This window comes from Platichthys flesus, chromosome 6 (assembly GCF_949316205.1).
Source record: "Platichthys flesus chromosome 6, fPlaFle2.1, whole genome shotgun sequence".
Taxonomy (NCBI): Eukaryota; Metazoa; Chordata; class Actinopteri; order Pleuronectiformes; family Pleuronectidae; genus Platichthys; species Platichthys flesus.
This window is the reverse complement of record NC_084950.1, coordinates 14,934,236-14,953,556: the sequence shown is the minus strand read 5'-3', so window position 1 is coordinate 14,953,556 and position 19,321 is coordinate 14,934,236. Positions and strand designations below refer to the sequence as shown.

Below are 19,321 nucleotides of genomic sequence, written 5' to 3'. Positions count from 1 at the left end.
ACACTTCATTACATATATTTTTTTATTCTTAAAGGGATGTTTCAGACGAAAAAGAGAAATTCCCGCAATAAGTGTTCAATCCAATCCAAACACAGTACAGTGGTGACCTCTTCTAAACATTTGAAGAAGTTGTCACCATTTACTTTAATTGTATTGGATTTGGCTGCCACACTGTTTAACCCTGAGACAAAAGTGTGTTTTGGACACAGAGACCTACCCACCCCTCTTTCGGGATAGTGGTGAGTAGAGAATCATGACATGGCATTAAAATGATCTTAAATTAGTAGCAGAGAAAGGATCCTAAATTTTCACACACCATGGATTACACTTCTAAAAGAATGTCACATCGAACTGCAAATCTAATCTCTGCCTGAGAGGGCAGCAATGTGCCGAAAACAGCCTCTCTCATGTCAGCTCTCACCGGAACTCAGTTTCCTCACCGCTGTGCCTCGCCGGAACGTTTAGAGTGTGGCGCTCAGCATGGCAGTCATGTCGGCGCTGGGCTCTGGGCATCCAGTGTTCATGTAGTGAGGATTCAGTCAGAGCTAAGACACTCTGCCATTGTTATACTCTGGTGTACATTGGTTAAAGATTATGTGTTGAGATCAGACGGGGGTTGTTCGCTGCTGTGTGGGTTTATTCGGAGGTAAAGTAAGTTTTCTGGCCACCTCACCCTCAGGCATTTTGTCCTCTTCACTGTGAGCTGCGGCTAACTGGTTAGCTAAGTTGATGTGATGAAACCACAGCAGGTTCCTATAGTCCTATTGTATTATCTATCACAGCACAGGGCTTTGTAGGGAACAGCAGATGAACTTGCTCTTAGCTAAATTTGTGCTTGTATCTTCGAAAAAGTGTTTCTTGCATCATTATAATGTTCCTCATTGTTGTTTCTGCACCTGTCAAGAAACGATTGCGTGGTTTCGCCATAGCCTCAAAAACATTTTCTTCAAGGAATAACTTTATTCTTTGTAATCTCCTGTTCGCTCTTTCATCTGTGACCCAGTGTTAGGTACCTAAGACATCTTTTGTTCTCTCAGGTGTCCTTTGGGACGATGGCATCACTGTCAGAAGAAGTGTTGCTGGTGGTGAAGAAGGTTCGCCAGAGGAAGCAGGATGGAACACTGTATCTGATGGCTGAACGTATAGCCTGGGGTCCGGAGGGCAAGGACCGCTTCACAGTCAGCCACCTGTTTGCAGATATCCGCTGTGAGTGTTGGACACCACCAGCTCACACCCAGTGCTGTGGTAATGATGTTTTCGGTGGTGGTGTTCTTCAACTATCATTCCTTGTCTGCACAGGCCAGAAGATCAGCCCGGATGGTAAAGCCAAAGTTCAGCTCCAGCTGGTGCTTCACACCGGCGAGAGCACCACATTCCACTTTTCTAATGACAGCAGTGCGATCAAAGACAGAGACGCTGCGAAGGAGCTGCTGCAGCAGCTGCTGCCCAAGTTCAAGAAGAAAGCCAACAAGGAGCTGGAGGAGAAAAACAGGTGAAACAATGTAGTTTGTTAGGCTGGTAATATTCCGAATATTTAAAAACGAAAATATGAAAACCGTCTGACTTAATGATCCTAACTGACGTTGCATGTGTAACCAAAGCTTAATATCAGCTGCTGTTACATGGTACATAAACCCGTAGCGGAACTTATAAAGTACATTCTTATCTTATCTTGGATGCAATATTGATTATATGATATAAGACAAGAAAAACCTAAACCTTATACAGTTTAAATATTTTCTAGTCTTAAAGGAAAGATTAGAATCAATTAACCATACTTTGAACTTAATATGAAATGAAAAAAATTAGTCTTATCGTCTTCAAGTTAACTTTACTAAAGAGGTTTAAGCAAATTATCAGAAATTGTCTTGTCCTAATTTTTAATGAAAGGAGCAATGATCAACTCTCAAATGTTATTGCTTTATTTTTCCTGCAGGATGCTTCAAGAGGATCCTGTGCTTTTCCAGTTATATAAAGACCTAGTGATGAGCCAGGTGATAAGTGCAGAGGAATTCTGGGCCAACAGGTTAGGGGGCGTAAACAACACAGACCCAGCACTGTACGACAACAAACAGGAAGTCGGTATATCTGGAGCCTTTCTTGTGAGTACCGATCAGAGGAAGACCATACAGAATGAAAACAACCTTTATTCTTTGAGAATTGAAGTTTTAATACCTGAACTTGAACAGATGTCCTTTTCATGTATTACAGGCAGACATACGACCTCAGACAGATGGCTGCAATGGCTTGAGATATAATCTAACTGCTGACATTATTGAATCCATCTTCAGAACGTACCCCGCAGGTAAAGAGTTACTTCTCCACTTCAGTCAGATACAGTAATGATAGATCAAGAAAAGGCTACTTTCATGTCAGCTATTAATTTCAACTACGACGATTTTACAGATTCACACACTGTCAGCCATCAAGTAACTGATATTAACTGTGCTTCGGCTTATCCTGATCTGGATCATAAAGATGGGATTAAATGTCTCTCTCAACTTGGATTGTGCTTGCAGTGAAACAGAAGTATAGTGAAAATGTGCCTCATAACCTGACGGAGAAGGAGTTCTGGACCAGCTTTTTCCAGTCCCATTATTTTCACAGAGATCGCATCAACACAGGAACACAGGATATTTTCTCTGAGTGTGCCAAGCAGGATGAGTTGGGTAGGAGCATTTTCTAGTGGAGTCAATGCGTGTTGTTTCATTACTGCAAAGTGAAAGTCAGCTTTCATGTATTAATGTTTTAAATCTGTCTCTTGCAGGGTTAAAGTCGATGGTGACTCAAGGAGTGAAGAATCCTCTGGTCGACCTCCTGTCGTTAGAGGATAAATCATTAGATGAGGTGAGAAAACTGGCCAGCGGCAGCCGTGTTATGCTATTCACTAACCGTCAACTTTCTTCTTCTACTTCCTCCTTCAAACTCAAAAAAACTTGGCTTTTTTCCTGTGGCACAGGGTTATGGAGTTAGCACAACACTGCCCTCAACTTCCAATGCAAACCGGACGGTGAAGGAGAGCAGCAACTCTGCCATTATAAAGCGCTTCAACCATCACAGTGCCATGGTGCTGGCAGCAGGCTCAGGAAAGGGGTGAAGACAAGTTTCAGACTCTTGGATTCCTACTGTACTTTTTAAAGAACTTCACAATAACCTGTGTTCCTCTTTTTTCTAACTGTTGTGTTTGTTTAGGGAGACACCAACAGACCCTGCAAGTGAGACAAGCAACACGAATGGAAACTCCAGGGATTCTGACCTCTTACAACCTCCTGTAAAGAAGGTATGAGGGATCTATAGCTGTATACATTTCTTCAAAATTCATAAGTTCTGCTTAACAGACCTTTTTTTCTGTCTGCAAACTATTTTAGGTTAAATTACAAGAAGCGATAGAATATGATGATCTCCAAGGGGAGAACAGACCAAAAACAGTCCCACTGAACCTTAAGAAGTCTGACAGGTACAGTTTGTCCACATGTATTGTTATATTTCCTTTGTTCATGACTGTACTCAATAAACTTGTGAAAATCAAACCTTAACCAGTCGATGATGTCTTGAAATGTCTTATTAGGAAGTCTCACTTCCTCTGGACAGAGTGCAACATTTGTATTGTTTCATAATAGATATGATATTTGATTTAAGGTCAGAGTCATGGTTTCTCTTTGCTAACTTTCTATAGTTCAAGTGAATGGGAAAGTTTTCTCAGACTATCAGACCCTACTGTAAGTTTCGAGTAGAGGGGATTGGATGTGCTCTGGACATGTTTAGATATGTTTTCTCTATCCTTCTCCTTATAAGGTACGCTCATGGACCAGTGCCACTTCAGTCCCAACAATATACAACTAGCCAGGAAATCATTAACTCTGTCAACTACATCCGCCATGAAATGGCCAATTACAAACCCAACCTCACTCAGGTTAGATCCTTCAACGTCTTGAAAACCTAATAAGAGACGAAATCAAACCTGAAAATGTGATTTAAGTTCATCTATGAATGAATGTGATACTTTCTTGTGATTTTAAGAAATAAGCTACAGTTTCAATTTTTGCTATAAAGTTAGGAATATGTCAACTGTTCCAAGATTCCACCACAATGTTTCACATCAGTTAAACTCCTCACAGGTGTTGTCCAGCACAGCAGCGACTTCTGCCATCACTGCACTTTCTCCAGGTGGCGTCCTCATGCAGGCAGGAACACAGCAAGCCATAAATCGTAAGTTATCATTGAACTATATTAATATTACTTACTGGGAAAGTTGGTGACCGTGAGAGTCTATAGCATTTCTCACATGTGTGAGGCAGCTGAACTGCTGTTGAGCAGCACGATGAACATTAACTTGTCTGGGTTACTGTCTACATCTATTCTAACATGGAAGTAGGAATTATTTATGGAAAATAGACACACTCATTTCATTAATTTACTCTAAAGTTTGTGAAGTTTCCACTGAACCATTGATCTGATGTTGCATTCACCTGAATCTTGTTAATATCATTGTGTCTTATCTGAGAGCTTTATCTGAGTATTTTTGTCTTCCTTTTTTCCTTTTCAGAGATGATACCCACTGATGTTCAAGGAGAGTTGAAGCATCTCTACGTAGCTGCTGGAGAGCTATTAAGACACTTCTGGTCCTGTTTTCCTGTAAACACTCCATTTTTGGAAGAGAAGGTAACGCATTTTTTAACCCTATTCAAAGGAAGTAGAATTGATATTGTCACCCTGGTTGTCCCTTAGTACCTTTCTTGACTCAGCAGAAAAGTAAATTGCCACCTCTAATAATCGTCAAATAGTGTACACAGATGAATTATTAAGATTCCTTTTATAAAACATAAACGTCACGTTTGCATGACTGTAGGCAACAGCAGGTAAATAAAATGTATAAGAACACAAGGCCAATCTTAGATATTCATGCCCTTAGGACTTTTTGTTTTATTGTTTCACAACATTGTTTACAATATCCTTTACCATAATCACATTTTCAGTTTTTTTGTATATTATAGTTGTAGATACTTAACTTATATATAAATCAATTTTTCATCATTATGTGGTTTTCACAAAGGTGACAAAAATGAAGACAAACCTGGAGAGATTTCAGATGACCAAGCTTCGACCTTTTCAGGAGAAGATTCAGCGCCAGTACTTAAGTACAAATGTGAGTCTCTAAGGTATTACTGTTTACACAGTGGTTTTCACCAGGTCGCACTTCCCGCATATTAAATCTCTTAAATGTCCCCTCAGCTCACAGGGCACTTGGAGGAGATGCTGCAGACTGCCTACAACAAATTCCACGCCTGGCAAACCCGTCGGATGATGAGGAAAACCTGAGGTCTGACGGCTTGTCAGCAAAGAGGACAAGAAAGTCATTAAAGTGTACGGACATATGACCTGTGAAGGTCCTGCGGACTGCTGTGAAGAGCGCAGTCTGAGGGGACACAGTCCACTGGGATTTAATGATGGGGATGTAGATGGACCTCTACCACATCCCCAGATGCTCAACAGACTAATTGCATCTCAGTCACAAAAAACCTGAAATTAGTTACTTTATCCGTAGTTTGTTTCCTCAGTGTTTGGGAGACTGGTGGTTGAACAGGATGTTTTAAATAGTGTAACATGACCAAACTGCAGATGGAAATGATTAAAAAAGGCTCTCAGGACAACAAGTGGAGGTGTGAGATGCAGGCGGTGGACTGCCAACAGGGACTTTGAGGAGGGCTTGGACATGACGAGGAGCCCCTCTGAACGCCGGCTCGCTCTGTGGAAGAAATTCTGAAGGGAAAAAAACAGGGGAAAGTTAATATAGCAATACTGTAAAGAGACGTTTCACACTTGAGTGCATTAATGTGTGTACGTGAACTCACACTGTCACTGGTTTGTAATGTCTGCACCTTCTGTCTGCACTGGACACAAATGTAAGTGAATTAAACTGAAGCTTTTGTTTATGTCCACATGTCTGATCAAACTGCAATATTTCATCAATCCCCTGCACCTCCACTCATCCATGTTTCTGGTCATTTGTTTCTGTTTTTATAAGATGGATTGTTTTTAATACCATGCTACATTTTTAAAATACAGCATATGGGGCTGTGTATTGTTGTCTTCTTACATTCATTTAATGGTTTGGGTTATTTTAAGGCTTGTTTCAGAAAATTTGTGTATATATAAAAGGAAAGCGACAGACAAGGCGGGAAGCTGTGTTAATGCCAAAGTGTGTATATATATGTATACAAATTTTCTAATTGAAGTTATTAAAAACAAGTCACCTGGATAAATAAATATTTAGTAGGAAAAGTATGCAAATTAAGCCACACGATTAAAAGTAGGGGAAACAAGATAAGAAAACTTCCTCAATGCTCATTTAAATGTTTATAACTACATGTGAACAGCTTTGTAACTATTTTTAGGGTCTGTAAGATGCATATATTTTTTGAATTCACAAAGAAATTCTGTGAAAGGTATTGTTTTGCATTTATGGATGGGAAATGCATTCACCAAACGGAATCACTAAGTTTATAATAAGCTTTAAAATATGCAATAAAAAGTCTAACAAGTGATGGAATGGGTCCGATGGTAAAACGAGTGTAGGAGCAGAGTTCGTGTGCTTTCGCCTCCAGGAAGTGAGGAGGTGTCCCCACAGCAGCGGAGAGAGGAGCCGTGACAGCTCGACTCTCTGCCGCCACAGACCGGCGACACCCACCGCTGACTCCCACCCGAACTAACCTCAACCCGGGTTGGGACACGGCGATGTGTTGCTGGTTTATTTGAGATACACAAACCGGACTGTCACGAGCAACCACCAGGTGAGTTCATATCTGTCGGAGCTAGCATGCTTGTTGCTAAAGTGTCACCGTTAATATCACCACCACTGGAGCGAGAAGGCGTTAAAGCGGAGTGCTGGACATGTCTTTACCTTCACACATGTGTCCTTCAGCAGTGTGGAGCCAATTCAGTCGTTTCCTTCAAGCCTCGGCTAACCCCGGCAGTTTAGACAGAAACGTTAGCATCAGTGTCAGCAGACTGGTCTCGTGATGCAGGGAGTCGGTCCATCCCGCTGCCGCAGCCCCGCGGTGCTGCTGCGGGCGGCGACACGAGCAGTAACTTTCATGCTAGCTCAGCCGAAGTGTAAATGAGGTTTCCAGCTATCTAACAGTGTACAGGGTGGACACGGAGATTCATGAGAACGACTGATTCATGTACAGCTGTGGTTATTTGCGATGTCTGGTAACGGTGCCCTGGTGTCATCAGAGTCATTCCGCTCCGCCGCTGTGCTCGTGCAGGCTGAACATCTGGGATACTGGGGTATTTCCAGTTCATTCCGCCACTCGCGTCAGATGAGACGTTTCTGCTCCTGTCTCTTAACAAATCAACATTTTACATTCAGTCAACAAGCTTACTTGATTAACTGATTAACTATCAGTTTTTAAAACAACAAGATACACGTTGTTTAAATCACCTCAAGCAACAACATGTTATTTACCATCGCTGCAACGATTAGTCGATCTACAAATCTGATGTTTTTGTAATATTTAAAGAAAGATGGCAGCTGTTTATGGAGGGTAGATGCCTGTTTGCTGTGTCTAGCTCAACAAATATGGGGTTTCGATGCTTTCCTTTGACGCACACTTGTAATGTTAAAGTAAAGTAAAGTTTGCATTCTGATCATTTGGCATCGTTGGCCAGACAAAATACATCTGAGTATATTATTACCACCTTGATCAGTGGTAATTTATTATTGGCATGTTTCACTCTTTTCTCCCATTTTCTGACAAATTACATCAAAACAAAAGAGCCCAACCACTGGATTATTGGGGCCAATAACGGTACCAGGGAGTAAAGCATTGGTTTTAATCAATATATTCTTTTAAATGAGTAAATATTCCTAAAATGTCATCATCAAACCCTTATTACAAAGAAATACATTTTCGAATTATATATTTAATTTAATTTGATCGCTGATAAGTCATTGTTAGTTGTAAACACAAGTTAAAATACTCCATGGAGTTGTGTAACTAAGAAACATTTTCTACATTAAGACCTCCACTTTGTCCATGTAAAGTAATCTGAAGTGTGTTGTTGTTACAGCGGAGTGATAACAAATAGAAGGTCAGAGGTCAGACTTGATTGTTTCTTCTCACCTTCTTCTGAGCTTCTTGTGTCAACAACATTATTGCTGAGAAACAATTATCTACCCACATTATGTTTTGGTAGTTTTTCGGGCAATCATAACCAATCAGTAATCAGTATATGGTTGATCTGCATCTGTAGTTTTGCTTCTGCTTCGTTGTGCATGTAAAACCATAACACAACGTTAAACTGCAGTGTGTTGCGTTATATTTAGTGCTCAGTGTTGTTCTTTGGTCCTGCCAAAACAGTGAAAGTAACAAATGACAGCACCAGGGCTAGTTGCCTTAAAGATGATATTTTTTTTTATCATTATCTTTTGTCTAAATCAGAATCTTGTGAATTAAAGAATAATTTTAGCGACAATGTTGCTCATGTTGATAATAACTAGAAACATCGATAAACTTTTCTAAATGCTTTAACACCCTCAAGTTATAAATGAATTAAAATGTGTTGAGGAGGCTGTAAACAGTTTAAGTGGAGTCATGACTGGTCAGTTTACTGAAAGTCATGTGATGCCACATGGCTGAGAGCTGTGGTATGCAGGCTAGTCACTCTTGAAGTCACACACTTTTCTTTCTTCTCTCCTGACCGTCTCATTCTCTCTCAGTTGTGGAGGATCACCAGTGAAGATGTCTCTGATACCAGTCGTACCAGAGAACTACGGTCATTTGCTGGCAGAGTTTGACTGTCTCGATCCACTTCTGTCTGCGCTACGTTTGGACTCCGGCAGGCTCAAGGTAGGTTTCACCATCATGCCTCTGAATCAGTCTTTTAATAAAATCACACAGAGATGATTTATTAGCTTCCTATTTAGTGCCATTATTGTAGTGGAGAGTGAGAAATTACTTAATTTACCATAGTTAGATTATTGGACATGTACCATGTGCTTGGCAAACAGATATTCAAATCCAACCACAAGCTAAAATTGGGCTGTAAATAATAATGATAATAATACATTAGTGCTTCACAAAATCCATGGCAAAAACTGAATAATCTCAAATAAAATGGATTCAATTCAGTTCCATTTTAAGCGCCAAATCATAAAATAATAGAGAAACCCAACAGTGTAAAGGCAGAGATAAGTCGATTCAATAAAAACCATAGACTGTAAGTAAAGATCTGAACGACATCACAGCTCCCAAACGTGAAGCCAAAACGTCCCGATCGCCCCCTAGTTGCTGGCTGCAGTATATGTCACAAACCCTGCCTCCTCCATGTTAGGTGATTGGGCATGGACCAAAATAAAAAGGTCACATCAAAAACCTTTTTCCTAAAGATGGGTCTCTTTCTTTTTAGGTAGTAAATATCTCTCTGATGTTTGTTCAAGAGTAACTTTTTCGAGTAAGTTTGGGTTTAATATGTCAATTAATGATATAGAAATGGGGTGATTGCATCTATCGATGGGACCCCAATAACACAACGCCATCCCCCCATCACTGCTGCGCCAAGTCAGGCTCTGAATTTGCAAGATGGCTGCTTTCCCATCCAGGATATTTTGGCTTTAATTCTGGATAGTGGAAGGAAGCGGAGACTTTTATAAAATGTATTTACAGTTCATGATTAAAACCTAAAACACTGTCCAGTGTATGTTTATCGAACAACATATGTCCAGATGAAGTCACTAGATGTGACTCTGTTGTGTTGCAGTGTACCTGCCTGGCTGTGTCGAGGAAGTGGCTGGCATTGGGAACATCAGCAGGAGGGTTGCACCTGATTCAGAAGGAGGGTTGGAAACAAAGGATCATCCTCTCTCACAAGGTAATATGTGACCTGAGTTCCTATTGTGTAGATACAGAGCTGACTGTTGTTCTGCTGTTAAACTAATAAAGCTGCACTTTACAGGGAATGCAGTCAATTTTATAAGAGTGTGCTCTTTTCAGGAGGGATCCATCTGTCAGGTGGCGTGTTGCCCGCACGATGAAGATTTCATTGCCGTTGCGACAAGGTTAGAGTCTGTCGAACAATTTCCCTCGTTGTCATCTTCCCCTTCTTTGCTTATATGACACCTATCTCTGTGTTAGTCGTGCTGCCTGTATGGTTCTTAATGTGTTTGTTGTGAAATGTCTCTGGTCCAGTCAGGGTCTGGTGGTGGTGTGGGAGCTGCAGCTGGAGCGGCGAGGTCGACCAGAGAGAGTCTGCGTGTCCTGGGAGCACAGAGGTCAGGCCATCACTGCACTCTGCTGGGACACGGGCGCACTCAGAGTTTTTGTCGGGGACTCGGGAGGCAAGGTGTCCTTTCTGCGTGCAGGATCCTCAAAGCTGGGAAAGGTATTGGATTCTGATTCACGGTTAAAGTTGTCTTGTTTTCTCAATGCTAATGTATCGAGAGCAAATTTTGAAAGGATTCTGGTTCGGTTTGGTTCCAAAAAAAAATTAAGTCACCAGGCCTTAATTTAAAACCAGGTGACCGATATAAATGAAGTCCTGGCCTCATCTTACTTTCACTCAGCAATCAGAGAGGCCACAAAGCACTTTTAAGGACCTAAAAGTAGAGATTATTGATTCTTACTTGGCTTGTTCATCAAAGTGAAGTTGTGACACTGTAAGTACTCTGAGAGGAAGAGAGAGACAATGGAAAAGACATTTGACTGGCAACAAGAAACCTTTGGACGGTCAAATATCTGTACCATTTAGTCCTGTCTGATTAGCTGCTCACTCAGTAACCTTGCTTGTCACATTCAGCAAAGTAGTCTCAGACCTTAGGACACCCCTGTGCTGGACATTTGCATTTTCTATGTTACTTGTCATAAAAAACTGAAATACACCTCATTTAATGAAATGGCATGTATGTAGTAAGTATGTGCTGTTGCAATAATAGTCAAAAGCAGGTTAACCTACTAGGTTGTGTACTGGCAACACTAGTAAAGTCTGGCTGAAGGACTATTTTTTTATTTAAATCCTACCGGAATTGTACCTTGGCTTATATTTTTGTTTTCCACATTTCTTTGGTCCAGGAAGTGAAACATTGTCCCTCCTGCTAGATGTGCCCCATTACTCTATAATTAAAATGTATAGATTTTCCTATCAAAGACTTATGTGATTGCTTTTCTCTGTGTCCAGGGGTCAGCATTTGTTATCTTCCCTGTTCAGACCGTCACCACGGTCGACTCCAGAGTGGTTCAGCTTGGGTACCAAGATGGCCGCCTGCTTGTGTCTTCGCTCAGCCGCTGCTACCTCTGCGACACAGAGAGGTGGGAAACATTATGTTTGCATCTCTAATGTGACTTGGATACTTTATAGAGAGTGACATCTTCATTTTTTATTTAAATCTAAGCTAATTCTCTGATCATGTAAGTTACGGAATCTGCATGATGAGCAGGCAAAGTAGTCGAATGAAAGTGACATCTTCATTTTTTTAAATCCTATCGTCAGGGAGAAGTTCTGGCGTGTGGGAAACAAGGAGCGTGATGGGGAGTATGGAGCTTGCTTTTTCCCCCAGAATAAGGGACTATTAGTTGGTCAGCCACCCCTGCTCTACTGCGCCCGGCCAGGCTCGCGAATTTGGGAGGCCAGTTTTCATGGCGAGGTTCTGAGCACACACCAGTTCAAGCAGCCACTGGCCTGCCCCCCTCTACCTCTCATCACTTACAGGTACTGATTCTTCCTGCTTTTATGTTGTTGTCTGTAAAATAGCAAACTTCTTACTTGTCTTCTTCAACTTGTATTCTGCAGAAATGAGCCACATTACAGCCCAGTGCAGAAGAGCCCCCAGTCAATTGCTTTTCCTAAGCTGCTTTATTTGGGGTAAAATATCAGATCCTTTTTTATATTTTATCACCTTCCTTCTAAGACTTATCAATCCCTTTTGTATCATATCTACAGTAAATCACATCAGACAAACATCAGGTAAAACTTACCTGTTACTTCTTCTACTTGTTTAGAGATCAAAATCTACTGACCTGGACCGATACCGCTATTTATATCTTCACCCCTCACAATGGACAAGTGCTTCTGTGGACTGAAGTCAAAGGTACATTTCCTGCTTTGTCTCCTAAAATGTTAACCGTAAAGACTGAACAGTCAAACCATTTTGCTCAAAAACTCACACTCAAATGCTCAAAATGTTATTGTTTTTGCTGCATCGTTGTGATCATATGATCGTAATTGTTATTCGTATGATCTAGCAATGCTATACACTCATTTCTTTCTGTTCCTATGTTTTCTTTACGTGAAACTGATTCAAACCTGTTTTCTGGTTCTGTAGACCTGAGTGAGGTGGCAGTCTACCGCAGCGAGCTCTTCTGTCTCCATGGCAGCGGGCGTCTGTCCCACCTCTCCCTGTTGTCTGCAGAGCGCTGTGTCGAGCGTCTGCTGCGGAGGGAGTCCTGGCCACTTGCTGCTGCCGTGTGCTGTATGTTTCCGCACGCAATTACTACCAGCAAGGTAAGATGGCTACTACTGTCATGCTACCTGACCTCGTCTCTGTGAACAGTGGTTCCTAGATTCCAGTCTTCTCTCAGCTAAGATTTTCTTTTGAGTTGTTGACTTTCTGTTTACTAAGACTAAAAAGATCATAGCTATTCACCTGAAGGTTCTCACCGTTAGTGGCCAAACACTTTTGAAACATCGGTAGCAAGGTATAATCTCCATGGTTAACATTTACATTTTCTCTACCCTGCACAATTAACCTGACTTCAACCTGACTTGTATTTAAAGTTTCAAAATGTATAGTAAACCTCATTAAGTCGGGGTTTATGCAGATGTTAATAGACATGTGTGAGAAAACGTTAACATGTTTTTGACAAAAACATTTTGAAAACTAGCATGACAAGATAGGAATTTTTATTTAGATACATTTTGATACATCTATTCACAATTCCCTTGGAAATGTGTGAAAATATCAAAAAATGCCTTCTCTCATAATGTAAATGGTAGTGAAAAAAAAAATCCTTGGGTTCTCATTTCATGAGTTATTTCTTCTCCCATCCCCCCACCAAGTTTCATGGAAATACGTTCAGTAGTTTTTACGTAGTAATGGTAACAAACAAACAGACAGGACTCAGAATTGAACCCTCTAGGCAAAGGCAGAAAGCAGCACCTAACCCCATTTCTTTTAATCAGAGTAAATGTGTATGTGTGTCTTGATCACTTGTGTTGATCTTCAGTGTTGGCTGGATTCATAAAGTAAAGTCCTAACTCTTGATTCAGGCCAGGAAATCTATTCCCATCGATCGCCTTGAACATCTCAGGTCGCAGCTCAATGCCACCACTCACCTGGAGCTCAGTGGCCAGCTGGAGGAAGTCATCACGAAGCTGGAGCCTCTGGACTCCGCCTCCAGCAGCCGCAGAAGCAGCATCTCCTCACATGTGAGTTTAACTGTAACTTATGTCTATGTGCAGTATAAGCTGTTTGTCTCACAAGCACCATCGCTGTAAATAATCAGCAACACACTTCCCCGTCAGTTACATTGAACCCAGTGAATCTTTTTTGCTATGGAAAGCATCCTGTTAATGAAGGACAAGCATCTCCATGGAATCCCATTAAACAGCCTCCAGTACTGGAATTAATCTCACATGTCTAAAGTCAGTCAACATTAGGCAGTTAAATATCTCCACCATGACTTGACATGACTCATGACTCATCATGAGGTTCAGAGAGCTGCATGATGTGCACAATAGCTCAACAACAAAGTTATTTCCTGTCTGGTTGACGCACAAGCACAGGGCTCATGTGATCAAGCATATCCATCACATACATTTTCATTCCTGTGGGGGTATTTTTACTAAAGAATGCTGCTTTTGCTAATCTGAATACACATGTAATGGTGAATGTACTAATATGAGACACATCACTATCCAGGAGAGCTTCAACGTTCTCGACTGTGGAATCTATCGTGTGATTAGCCGCAGAGGAAGTCAGTCAGACGAGGAGACAAGCTCACTCATCAATCAGTCCATGTCGGAGGAGGAGAGACTCAAAGAGTTCAGCTTTGTCCAGGAAGACGATCAAGTGGATCAAGGTGAGAGGCAGATGTTGCTCTCTAACGTTAAAACAAGCTGATCACGTAAAAATCCCTGCTCTCCTAACACAAACAGAACATAAATCTATGTTTTTCATTTGATATGAACCACACATGAAATCATATATTCAATAATCTAGTTTTCTGTAAGAGCTGAGTGATCTCTGATAACTGAATATGTTCTTTACTCTGCCCGATTAGTAATTCTGAGTTTCCTGTCTGTGTCATATTTATCACATTTTGGTTTTGCATTTTTTGCATCGTGAAGTATTTGGTTTACATTCTCTTGCCAGTCGAGTCTGGCGTCTTTACACCATCCACTTCTGCATTCCCCACTCTCCCTTTCATCATTCCACTCCAGTACTCCATCCATCTGTGTTTTTCCTCTGGCTCTTGCGCCTGTCTATATTCAGATCCACAGAGCGGCGAGCGGCCGGAGGCTGAGCGATCTGACCAAGGCATGCAGTTCCATCTTCCCCTTTCATTCCGCCCTAAACCACCTCGCATTGCACTGCAGGCCGTCAAAGACAGGTGAACATCCCGGGAAACATGCATGCTTTACAGGGCTTTAAACAGAAAAATCTATTTGTTGTTGTACTTGTTAGGATTGAAACTCCAACAACATCCGATCATACGAGTTCAGCTGTGACTACAGACGGCTCACTTCCTCTTTCCATTGAACGCCCACGTCTTTTGTTTTTTAAACTTGCATTGTTCATCTGTGTAGTCACATGTTTCATTTGACATCACTATGAAGAGGTTCATGCTTCGTAGCTCTGTTTATCTTGAATTTTCTTTCCCGCAGTGTTTCTAGTTTTGTTAAGAAGACGACAGAGAAGATCAACACCCTCCAGATGAACTCTGAGCTCTGGCAGCGACCTGAGTTCAGAGAGGGCGGACAGTCGGATGTGTCCTCCACCGCTACTCTATACTCAGAAGAAATGGAAAATGAGTGAGTACAGAGAACTGATGATTCAGTTGTTGCTATATTCATAAAAAAAGAGAGGAATTAGGCCTCTATAAAAAAATTATCTTTCTGACTTTAAAGCAGATTTGTACATCTTTCCCTTTACATTTGTCGTAAATAGATAAGAGTTATATTTTGAGTTTCATTTGTCCTCTCAGACTTTATGATGAAATGCCTAATACAGAGACAGACATGCAGGAACTTCGATCAGCAACAGAGCGAACTATGTGAGTACTGCACAACATTATGTTATAATTCCCACTGCAGGATTTCACTACCATTTTTTCACCTGCACCATGGTTTTCAAATTTTACAAATATTTTCCAAACATCAGCTCCCAGATCCAAGATCCCTTGGTGCTGCTCGATCCAGTCTGCCTGGGTGAAACGCTGCTGGAGTGGCTGCCGGTGCTGGAGCGAATACTCGGACCTGCAGAACTCGGGTCGTCTGCTGTCAGTGGCTCAAACCCGGATGGAGCAGGACAGGAGAGGGATTATCTGAATTCGTGCTGCTCTTCAGGAGAAGCACCAGATTGTGGCACAGAGGAAAAGAATGAGGAGTCACCTGAGGTCAGAGAGCGGGAGTACCAGTGTGCTTCCACTGAGAAAGTGTCTGAGGTTCCTCACCTCTCAGAGCCTGTGCGAGTGGTGTCCCCCAAACCTGTGCCGCCTGATCTCCTGGATAATCTCACTCAGCTGGCCACGTTATACACAGAGCTGAGCTGCTTTAGAAATCAGGAGATTGAGCGAGCACCGGGATGCACTGCGTTCCTGCGCAGTTACTTCTTTCTACTGGATCAAGAGCGCATCAGAAGAATGTGTCTGTTATGTTACCAGGAGCGGCCGGAGGTGCAGAGCTCCTTCACTGAGGCCATGTTAGGTCAGAATTTTCTCCTTACATCACTTGATCATACCCTGATCTCTTTTCCTGATTTTATACTGATACAGGTTTTGCTCATTTTAGCTTTAGAGCGCAGTAAAAACTGGATCCTAGCTGCATTCCTTTGCAGCTAGGATCTAATAATACACCCGGCCTTGGTATTGTTAATCTTTAGTGATTTTGAAAATTAACTTTTGGTCTTCCTCCCTAGATCTCACTAGGTCTTGTAAGGTGGTGGAGGTTATTCAGAGAGGGGATCTACTGCGGTCACTGCGCAGTCTGAGAGAGCTGCAGCCCTGGAGCGCACCGGTTCTCCTCGCTCACCTGCACAGGTCAGTACCTGCACTTTTCTCATTGACACATAGTCTTTAAATCACGATGGACCAAGTGGAATCAGTTTACTCTTTTATTCTCCAGGTTATATGAGAAGCACGGGGAGTCGGCTGTACGATCATTTTCTCAGTTCTACCCTACAATAACTCCTGCTGACGTAATGGCATTGGCTCAGCAAAGCCACTTCCTGGCCTATCTGGATAATCTGGTCCAATCCCGAACTGAGGAGCACAGGTAGATCTTTGAATCACATTTCCTATCAAACAAAAACAAAGACATTGAATTCAATTGCTGAATCTTGTACTTTCAATTCTTTCTTTAGGTTGTCATTTTTGCAGTCCCTTCTTGAACCAGAATCACTGAGGCAGGATTGGCTTGAACTTGCACTTACCCATGATGCACCTCAACGCTGTGATACCCAAACTCCTGATGGACAGCCCAGGTCTGGTTCGGTTATTGTTTGAAAACTAATGCAAAATAATATCCCTGTTTCTTTAAGTATCATTTTTAACTGATTTTGTCAAAATTAAATTAATTATATTTTACACATTTTACTCAAAGGCCTGGAAAGTTCACTTCACAATTCTAAAACCAGATATCCAATTTAATAAGCATTATAAATATCTATAAATCTGAACGGATCTGAACTTATCTGCTTTCGTGGGTTTCATGTTTCACTTCTGGATTCTATTTATTCACAACCCAATAATTCTGAAGTGGAAGTAGAGAATCACCCTAACTGTGAATCACATGACCTCTGTCGCAGGTGGCATTCACATTGTTTCAGCTGGGGTTACGGACGCCTCCTGTCCCTGTTGATTCGTCTTCCTGCAGACCTGTCCTCCAAGCAGAAGATGGCAGAGACATGCCGCAGTCATGGGTACTTCGGAGTTACTTAACATATAAAGAAGTAGACAATTTTCTTACAGTGTTATATTCAACATTTTGTATAATATTCCCATGTACAGGTACTGGACGGGCTACCTCTGCCTCTGCTGTGAGCTGCAGCGTCGCGCAGAAGCCTTCTCCACAATCTGTCAGCTGGATGACATCAGCCTGCTGGAGGAACCTGAGGGTAAAACTGTTTTTCAAAAACCTTTCCCTCCTTCAGCCTTAAAGGAGATTTTTCATCTCTAATCGGCCGAAAGGAAAAATCGGTGCCTGTTAAGAGCCATCATCTAAGTTTAACACTCCTTGTTTAAACCCTTTCTAAGTGCAGAAGAAAGTTTGGACTAAAACTAAGGAAACAAAACATTTCAGCAGACTGATCTCTGAACTGGCTCCTGTTATTTTCAAGGTGTTGGGCCTCAGACATTGGACGAGTGGAAGCTCTTGATCCGGTTGTCTCAGCAGTGCAGAGGTGAGACAGACTCCGAGCAGGTCCCAGGTGTGAACGGGAACAGCTGGTCCAACGGCTCGGCAGACTGCGGAGGAAAGACCAGCCTGGAGAACCTGACCCTGATGCTGGCTCGGAAAGCCGGCCCTGACCGAGCTCTGAATGTCCTGGAGGAGTGTGGCGTGCAGCTGGTCCTGTCCCCTCAATCCAAACTGGTCTGTGAGCTGCTGAGGGTCACCGAGAAGAGGCAGAGGTGGGTCAGGGCACATGAAAGAACATGTCGCAGATCGAGATAGTTTCTTTCAGGCGTTTATGTAAAAAGCAGACATACAAAATTTGAATAAACCAAACATAAATTCGTAAACCTTCATTAGGCATAAGTGATTGTTCTCTGGATTTTCTGACATAGATTTTTAACTTTCCAAGCCTAGTAATGACAATTAATACAAAACAGCATCAAACAAGATGACTTCAATGAAATGGATGTGTCAGGAGAGGGTAAAGAAGCAGCAGAAGTGGACTTTCCCCCAATTTATTACACAAAACAACATAATTGATCATTAATTTTAAAGGAAAACGTTGATGATGATCAACTCTGTGCTTGGAGTAAAACAACTAACATGTCACCTCCGCCAAGGCCCAACAGGCTCCTATGAAACCACATTTATATTCACAAGATCTATTTTTTTATTATTTGGGTCTGCACCATATTGCTGACACTCATAAATATCAGTCCCCTTAACCAGATTTTTTTTTTTTTTTCAAGATCCATGAATTATTCTCTGAGAAATCAAAATAATGTCGAAAAAGCCCGTGCAATGTGAAAGGAAAAACACAAGAGTCCCTGAGACGACTGCTATTTCTGAATAAACTTTGTCTTGCTGATCGTAACGCTCAGTTTCTTGTGACTTTCATTTCAGGGCGATGATCCAGACGATGCTGGAGCGCTGCGATCGCTTCCTGTGGTCTCAGCATGCCTGACTCTAGATCCTGTGTGGACAGCGACTTCACTAAACCAATGAAACTAACACTGTATCAAAGTCTTCCCACTAACTGCTGCTTAATGAATGCACTGTGATATTTGCCATTTTGTTCTAACTTAATTTAACTGAAGACACTCGCAGCCAAAAGCAGGACGATCTTTTTAGCGTCTTTATCATGATGAGTTTGTAAGAAATCCAATCACTGTTTCTTTAATGCTTCAGATTAATAAGCATGTTCAGGAAAGACAAAAAGAATTGTAAATAATAAAATGTTCTAACCAAGTAATTTAATGTGAATAAAAGTGTCTGAATGAAACATGTCATTTTTTGTTTTTTATTGTTACGCAGTCCAGTCAATTGTTGGTGTCTCTAAAGTGTAGAAGTTAAATAGCACAGTGGAGCTCACACCTCCACCAAAACCCAACAGTCCTCTGGAATTCTGCACCAAATCCATTTTAAACTGTTGATGTCTTCCTGAATCCAAATTATCTATCCCCTCTACGTTCGCAGCTGCTTTTCTTACAATACAGAGGCTGAAGTAATCCGGCCCCTTCATGGAACCACAGTGAAATCCAGTGATTTGGTTCTGTAAACACTCACAGATCTCACACACTCACAGATCTCCTAACCGGCATTGATTGGTTGAGTCAAAAAAAAAGTGATTTGGTAAAAAAGTATAAAAGTGATTTTTTTGGTGACTATCCAGATCTGCACCAACATGTGATGTATTTCTATTTCTTGGCAGATT

At 41.6% G+C, this 19,321-nt stretch overlaps 2 protein-coding genes across 3 annotated transcripts; both read left to right on the top strand.

The window, feature by feature from the left end:
• The first annotated feature begins 456 nt into the window (after positions 1-456).
• gtf2h1 (general transcription factor IIH, polypeptide 1) lies at positions 457-6,080 on the top strand. Of its 2 annotated transcripts, none has more exons than XM_062389820.1 (15): positions 457-646; positions 1,038-1,206; positions 1,300-1,492; positions 1,937-2,102; positions 2,212-2,305; positions 2,520-2,669; positions 2,768-2,847; positions 2,960-3,093; positions 3,193-3,280; positions 3,369-3,457; positions 3,796-3,913; positions 4,119-4,209; positions 4,547-4,662; positions 5,054-5,146; positions 5,233-6,080. In XM_062389820.1, the coding sequence occupies exons 2-15, from the start codon at positions 1,053-1,055 to the stop codon at positions 5,317-5,319; spliced, it is 1,653 nt and encodes a 550-aa protein (XP_062245804.1). In that variant the 5' UTR covers positions 457-646; positions 1,038-1,052; the 3' UTR covers positions 5,320-6,080. The 2 variants fall into 2 exon arrangements, with proteins under 2 accessions (XP_062245804.1, XP_062245805.1); XM_062389821.1 differs by having other exon boundaries at positions 457-651.
• Positions 6,081-6,605: 525 nt separating this feature from the next.
• On the top strand, positions 6,606-18,889 carry hps5 (HPS5 biogenesis of lysosomal organelles complex 2 subunit 2). The gene is made up of 23 exons (XM_062389802.1): positions 6,606-6,791; positions 8,723-8,852; positions 9,763-9,873; positions 9,996-10,060; positions 10,191-10,383; positions 11,176-11,306; positions 11,488-11,706; positions 11,788-11,859; positions 11,997-12,085; positions 12,320-12,498; positions 13,264-13,422; positions 13,916-14,075; positions 14,489-14,606; positions 14,881-15,027; positions 15,201-15,269; positions 15,377-15,921; positions 16,133-16,253; positions 16,339-16,488; positions 16,577-16,696; positions 17,021-17,134; positions 17,223-17,329; positions 17,552-17,843; positions 18,511-18,889. Exons 2-23 carry the CDS (start codon positions 8,745-8,747, stop codon positions 18,569-18,571), a joined length of 3,330 nt encoding a protein of 1,109 aa, XP_062245786.1. The 5' UTR covers positions 6,606-6,791; positions 8,723-8,744; the 3' UTR covers positions 18,572-18,889.
• Positions 18,890-19,321: the final 432 nt, after the last annotated feature.